The sequence below is a fragment of the Neltuma alba genome, unplaced genomic scaffold (assembly GCF_004799145.2).
Source record: "Neltuma alba isolate B1F8T4 unplaced genomic scaffold, ASM479914v2 tig00012517_pilon, whole genome shotgun sequence".
NCBI lineage: Eukaryota > Viridiplantae > Streptophyta > Magnoliopsida > Fabales > Fabaceae > Neltuma > Neltuma alba.
This window is the reverse complement of record NW_021636984.1, coordinates 27544-34935: the sequence shown is the minus strand read 5'-3', so window position 1 is coordinate 34935 and position 7392 is coordinate 27544. Positions and strand designations below refer to the sequence as shown.

The 7392-nt window shown below is 37.5% G+C and overlaps 1 protein-coding gene across 1 annotated transcript; it reads right to left on the bottom strand.

The window, feature by feature from the left end:
* Window positions 1-489: 489 nt before the first annotated feature.
* Window positions 490-6552, bottom strand: LOC114728001 (uncharacterized). The gene is made up of 9 exons (XM_028914803.1): window positions 6387-6552; window positions 5873-6289; window positions 5089-5180; window positions 4224-4921; window positions 3441-3511; window positions 2977-3066; window positions 2667-2861; window positions 2108-2267; window positions 490-1418 (listed from the first exon to the last, which is right to left on the bottom strand). The coding sequence occupies exons 2-9, from the start codon at window positions 6236-6238 to the stop codon at window positions 1249-1251; spliced, it is 1842 nt and encodes a 613-aa protein (XP_028770636.1). The 5' UTR covers window positions 6239-6289; window positions 6387-6552; the 3' UTR covers window positions 490-1248.
* Between the last annotated feature and the right edge of the window lie 840 nt (window positions 6553-7392).

The window sequence follows — 7392 nt, the reverse complement described above, 5'->3', positions numbered from 1 at the left end:
CTTATATGCTTTAACAGGGGTGCATGGTTTTTGTATGGGCAGTGGGAACAGAGTCACAGATACTGACATAGAAATTGAGCTGGAGGGATGCATAGGAGAAAGAGTAGAAATGATTGAAGGGAATTAGCTGGAGGGATGCATAGGAGAAAGAGAGTAGAAATGATTGAAGGGAATTGGTCTTTGTCCTGCTCTGCTTCCAACAATGCAATCAGATTGTTCCACGCTGAAAATGCATTGTGGCTCCTTGGCATCCACAAAATGATCAGATCGACTGGATTTACCTTATGTAAAGGCTATGAAGAGATCCCCTGAACTGGTTGAGGGGACCCAAATGCTTTCTGAATGGAACTACTCCCATTATATGTATAAGCTCTTTTCCCACCCCACTCGCCAAATATGGCGGGACAAATTTCCACGGTTGGGACTCATGAATAATACATAAATCAATGCTTGCTTTTCAGACTTGAGAAGGCTACCAAAAAGTAGATGGAATCAGATTGGAATGTGACAATATCACAACAAGACATTATAAATTTATAATAAGCAATACTATTTACAAGTTATGAACAATATGACTAAATTTTCAAATACTGCATGATGGCCGCCTAGTTTTAGATGAGGCGTGTTTGATAATTACTTTTGAAACATGCAAATACAAACAAGATACACATTTATCTACCCGAAAGGAAAATGCACATGGAGACCTAAATAGAGATCTGTGCCTAAACTTTTTTACGCTCCAGGATCAATACAATTATATCGCCAACAGCACCAAACCTGCTTCTTCCAACCTAATTGATATGGTCTAGCATGCACCAATGGATCTTTTGATGGCTGGCTAACTAATTAATTTGCAAGATAGACATGCAAATAGCTCCACCAATATTTGAGAATACCAGACACCATGCCAACATCAGCTATATGGTTTCATGACAAACAGTACATCCACGACCATAGAAAAGATCAATCTGAGAAGAACATGAAAGAATACCAGACAAAATCATGAAAACTTTGATCACCATGCTTTATCCATCCAGCAGCTTTGAATGCAGCAGAATCTAGCCTGGAATGCTACATTGCTACATGTTTCAGAGGTTCATACAGAATATTTTCTGATCATTACTTCCAACTACTGTTTCGATCAAGGACCAACTCCCATATCAGAATTAAATCCATGCATCGATGATGATTCTCTTTACCAATGCCTGCTCTCAGTTCATCTTCGTCACTCCCCAGAGAAAAACCTGGTTAAACTTCACCTTGATTACTGTTTACTTGAGATGAATGCCTAGATGATGGAGAATGAAGCAGAGACTGCCTAGCCACCAAGTTTTCCCTTAGCATTACATTATACTCATGTAAACGTTTTAGATTCCTCTTGACATCAGACATGTCCATTTCAGAATCACTCTTAAATTCTGCCATACAAATGACAAGTTAAATGTATGTGAGGTATCAAAAGCATTCAATAACATTAAAAAATTAGTAAGCAAAAAGATTGGCAAAATTGCTGAAAATAAATAACTAAACAACATTAAGAAAATGAATGGTAGTCAGAAGTCGAACAGCTATAAAGCATTTGCAATCATTTTTTTATGCATAACTCAAACGCATAACGTATGGGATGTGAATATAAAAGTTTAACATATAATTTTGCCATGACCATATTAAGGTTTGACTATACATGATAATTAAAAAGCTCAAGCTACATAACATAGTTATATCAAGTTTAGTATAATTTATTTCTATTAGTAAGATTTATTTATGTTACAAGTAACTTAATTCTGTTAGTCTAATCTATGTACTGTGGTAATTAACACAGAGACCTAACAGCTGCAGAACCAGTAGCCATGCCATGACCTATGATCTTAGAGTAACAGATGTAGAATGAGAGATCACAGGCAAGAGAATTTGTAGAACCATGGAAAACATTATGATGGTAAGTAAATACCGGATCGACAATTTCAGTTTCAGAGGCTCAACAAAGTAACAATTTGCAGTATTTTTTAATTAGAAAGCATGTTCCAACAAAGGATTTTGTGAATTGTCATGGAAAATAACATTTACTATAATAAGCATGCTAACCCAAACAGAAATTAATTTCTACCTAGTGAAGGTGGTGGTGGAATGAAGTTATCAATGAAAGAAGATTCTTGAGGTTGAGACCGCGCCATTTCTTTACTTGAACCAACACTCTGCTGCTTTGATACATTTTCTGAATGCTGTTTCTGGTCATTTGTGGATTCAAGTGGTTTGCAGCTCAATGACTGGAAAAAGAAGCATTGAAAGATGAACATAAATAATTTCTTGCGACAGTGCAGCGTCAATTCTCATTTAATTTTGAAAGGAAAACTTCAAACCTACTGCTGATTACATAAACGATACTACATACCTAAAGATCATCTTATTGAGAGAAGTGGTCAGTATGATATGATGGAGATGCGGAGATCATACAGCCTAATCTCCTAAGAACAACGTCATGTTTTCCAAAACTTACGGCCAATTTATATTCTAGTATATATACTAGTACAAATGTACCATTTTAAGCTATTTTTCACAATGATCCATGTCATACAAACCAACCTCAAGAAAAGCAGAGAGAGATCGACCCAAAATGCAACAACACCTAAATTAGCTTAGTTTTAGAATGGATACAGAAGCTTTACCTTGGTTGCAGTTCCACTGGGTTTCCTGTAAAAACTAATTGAATCTGTTCTGCTTTGTTGCCTTCGCTTACATGATGACCCACTTCCACGAATTGATTGCAACATAAGCCCACTGCAACTTGATTCCATTTTAGAGTTCTTGTATATGTCATCTCCAGTGTTATAGCCGTATGTGTACATTACATATTTTCTCAACTAATTAAACGCAGAAATTATCGGTCATTCAGTCCGACAATTCAAAAGGATATATAATCAAAAGTTAATAGCATGACATATAAGAAATCTTTTAATCAGCCAAGCAAGAAATTACTTTGTTCCAATGCTCTCGAGCTTTGTGCTGATTTCTAATTCTCCGCAAAACACTATCCTCATTTCGGAGTTTCTTTATCCTGTACTCACACTACAATTTAACAAAATATGGACCGCATGAGTCATAAGAGAATTATGATTGCTATCAGCCATTCGCCATCATCTAATATAGAACGCAACATCTATAAAAGGATAGCCACATAGAAAGTCATAGCATGAACGGATGTTTTAAAAATCTTAACAAATCAGTTTTATACAAAACCAGAACATTTTTTTGCGTTACAATTTCCACCACAATGCATGTAGGTGGCCATAGATCTGCGCTGGAGTCTTTATATACAATTGAAAAATGAACGAACTACTTGCTTGTCTTATTTGAGAGACAGTTATAAAGTGCGAAGGTTGAATATTAAGAAATCATAGGTATAATAATACTGAGAAAGACTAAAGGAACCAAAATCATACTTGTATCAACAGGTAGAAAAAAATGCCTATGCTAATGCAATACAGGCCACCAAGATCTGCAAGAAAGCTCACTGCACCTCGCAACAGAAAAGGATAGAATGATAGATGTCAGTTCGAAGCAACATTGATATATAAGTATATTTGTCTGAAGGATATGACGATATGTTATCTAATCAGTAATACAAAATTTCTGAGACAGTTAAAATTTCATAACAGAAAGCAGCATCCTAGCAACAACAACAACAATAATAATAATGCCTCAATGGCTCCATAACCTTAATTGCCCAAATTAGTACAACAAATACGGCATGTTAGTTTGACGAGACATCCTCATGCAAGACAGAAAAGGGGATCAAGGGGTAAGGAACCGAGCTCTCAAGATTCAATATCAATTCAACATTCTAACAATCAAAGGATCAAAACAATAACCAACTAGAGACGCATAGTTCCAGGAAAAGCTACTGGATCACCTAACCCCAAGGCCAACAAGCAAATCTAACACCAGGACCCAAAGACTGATAATGTAAGCAGCCCCACTTGCTCATATTATAAAACCTCATACTTATAATGTGTGTCTGTGTGCTGGTGAGAGTGGGTAAAATTTAGAGAGATCATAAGGTTAGCCAGATTGACTTGAAAGTGAGGAGCCAGAAGTATTTCGTAAGGAAATGAGGAAATTAGGCAGGACTGAAAGTGCTCCTGTGAACATGAAATTCATATGGAACTTAGAAAAATTGCAGATTGACAGTCAAGTACGTATACAAGTTGGCAAAAGATATTTACCCGGACCCATGATATTCTCCTTGTTGATTTCCACAATATAAGAAGATAGAAAATTGATGTACAATGTAGTATTTAATAGTCCATCAACAGAACTTTCGAGGGATGCCTGCAGTTGATTTGTATCACGATAAATCGAGCCAGGCAGGAACTCATGAAACAGAGGTTGGATTAGCTTCAAATCATGTAAACTATGGTATATTCGAGGGAACAAATTAAATTTTAAAATATTTGATTCCCTCCCTCTGAATGTAACTGGTCTATCGTCAAAAGCACTTCCATTTTTTAGGGTTCCACTAACAAAACTCACGTACTTGTTTAAATCATCCATTGCAGAGAGATTGAACTCAAACCCAACAGCGGTGGCAGGATTATTGGGAAGATCAGCAAAATGCCAAGAAATGTACATGTTATCATGAGCCAGCTTGCAGTTTTTACATTTAAGTGTTATGGTTGGGCCCTTGCTTGAGTTGTGGCAGGAGTAGTTTGCCAAAGTCGATAGAGAAGCAACTCTTTGATCAATAAATCCAGGATTTCCGGTAACTAAGCTACCCAGATCACGTAGATTTGAACAGCTCATGCTAGAAATAGTGGTGATGTTGAACTCCATGTCATTCATAAATGAATTTAATTCCGGTCTGCTTGTAGCTCTCACATTATGCACCTCAATTGTTCTTTTTGATATGATCTGGTACAGCAACCTGATGATAGGTCGAATCAAAAAAAAAAAAAAAAACAGAAGGCATTTGGCAGAAAGGAAACCGAGGTTAGATACTTCCCAGGGGCGGGGGAAAAAAAAAAAAAAGAAGATGCCCTTAAAAATATTCTAATTCTAATTCTTTAAATACAAAAGTTATCAGATACTCACGCAGCAAATAAACCAATAAACAGTATCCAACTTGCTATGGAGAAGGTTCCGCCAAGTTCTGTTTTGCGCTTTTTAACTACCTTCTGATCATCCTATACGAGAAAATAGCAGTTATAGATAAATTATTCTTCTCACATAAGTTTAACAAGCACACCTATAATAGGATGATGAAGCAGGCGTTGCATTATATTCACAGACAATTCAAAATTTCTTGCAGGTCCACGTCAAGTGACGTGGATTTCAAATTGAATAGAGATGTAACCACATAAACCAGTCACGAAAAACTGTGAGATGTGAAATTATCGTAATGACAAACAAGATTGCAGTTTTTTGTATGCCTTTGGTATGGGAATGAAGTGAACATGATATGGGAAGCAATAGATACGAATCACAGGATCTGGCTAGCCTAAGTGGTGATGTTGATCCAACCATATCTGTAAGCTGTATTTTTGCGCTACCAATAAATTAAGGAAGGTGAAATCAAGGAGCTTCTTTTATCCCGAATACAGGAAATAGGCCCCAGTAAGTGACTAGTTAATGACATGCATAGCTGAGAAAAATGGGACGCAAAATAGAGCTTGAATTCCTCAATCTTTTATCAGCATCCCTATGCTTGACAGTCGACGGAAGCCATGGTGAAGGGTAGTTTAGATGAAAAAATAGAAGGAAGAAGGAAATAAGTGAGTGAAGAATGATGGTAGGATTAGCAGATGAGTGAAACAAATAAAGCCCCTTTAGGATTTTTCCTTTTTTTTTTGGGGGGGGGGGGGGGGGGAAGACTAACCAGCCAATGCCTTGTGGCAAAACAAACATCCAAACGACTAATCCACCATCTGATGTTAAACCATACAGTAGAGCCATCTCCAAGGCTCGTAAACCTCAAGAAAAAACAGAGGAGAAGCCAAGACAGAAGCATGACGAGGGTGGCCTCCAAGAACACAGCCTGGGACTGCGTAAACTTCTTGATGGAATCAAAGGCAAAGATGGTCTCCGGAAAGCTGAGAGCATAGTAGTCGACTCCGGATTCAGTAGCAATGGAGGAGTTAGCGGTGAAGAGGGTGCAGTTGTTGGAGGGGCGAATAAGGAGGTAGCCAGGTGGGCAGGCGCAAAGGGAGCCATTATAGCGGATGGAATTTAGAGGGCAAGCCATCAAGAAAAGATCTCGCTTTAGGATGGAAGAAGGATCGTGCTTGTTTGTGTGCTGCACCAAGAAGGATGCGAGGGTTACGTGCTCCAGGCCTCGATGCGTAGCTGTAAGAGAAGGGAAGGATGAAGAATAAAGAAAGGAATGTTCACACCTGAAGGCTGCAAGCTAGCCAGCACGAGAGGTAGAGAGGGAGAAATTTGAGTTCCCCTTGCTGTCTGCTTTTGTGATTTTGCTTTTGCCTCGTCTCAGAGTTTGGACAGCCAATCAGGGTAATTCTGGAACATGCCTCCTCCTCGCAGCGGCGCAGCGCAACAACCCCCCCCCCCCCCGGCCCAAAAAAAAAAAAGTTTATTCATTTTCTTCATAAACCCGGCTTTCCACGCTACCAGGAGGACAAAAACCGAATCAGTTAAAAAATATTTTTTTAATAGGTACATCATTTATAATAAATATAAAGTTTTAAGTATAAGTCCTTAAAAAATAGATTTTTATTTGAAAATTATTAATCTAAGTTATTAAAACTAATTTTGAATGAATTAAATTTTATCCCACATTCGTGATGCCGATCATCGCTCCGAGGACGAAACAGGCTCTGGAGGACATGTTTTGTAATTAAATTAAATAAGAGTAGGTAAATTTATTCATTAAAGGCGTTTGCTTTTTAAGCCACTTGCGGTCTTGTGCACACATGGCAGACTGGTAGATGACGCTTAGCCAACTAGCCTTTTTCTTTTTTGACAGCTGGACCAGCTCCTGTTTCGTGAACTGCTGAACTTTAATGCTTTCCCCGGCAGAGGAAAGAACATGTGAAGAAGAATTTGGATCAGTCCATCCCAAAACAACAGATTGCAAAAATAATTATTTTTAACAAACAGTTTTAAATTATGCATGTGTGTAATTTATTAATTTGCTTCGTACCTTCAGATATACGCATATAAATAAAGAAACGACTAGTATTAAACTCAATTAATAAAACACGACTGAGATTAAGTTCATGGAATTGCAATCAAAAAATTAGTCATATATGCTTTGAAATGAATTTCTTAAAGCCATTTTTCAAATGCAGGAATGTAAGCTTTAAATATTCACTACCAAGTTTATTTGATGAACTATGGTGTGACAAGCGGCAATAATATTACAGCTCTGTGCCTTTCATT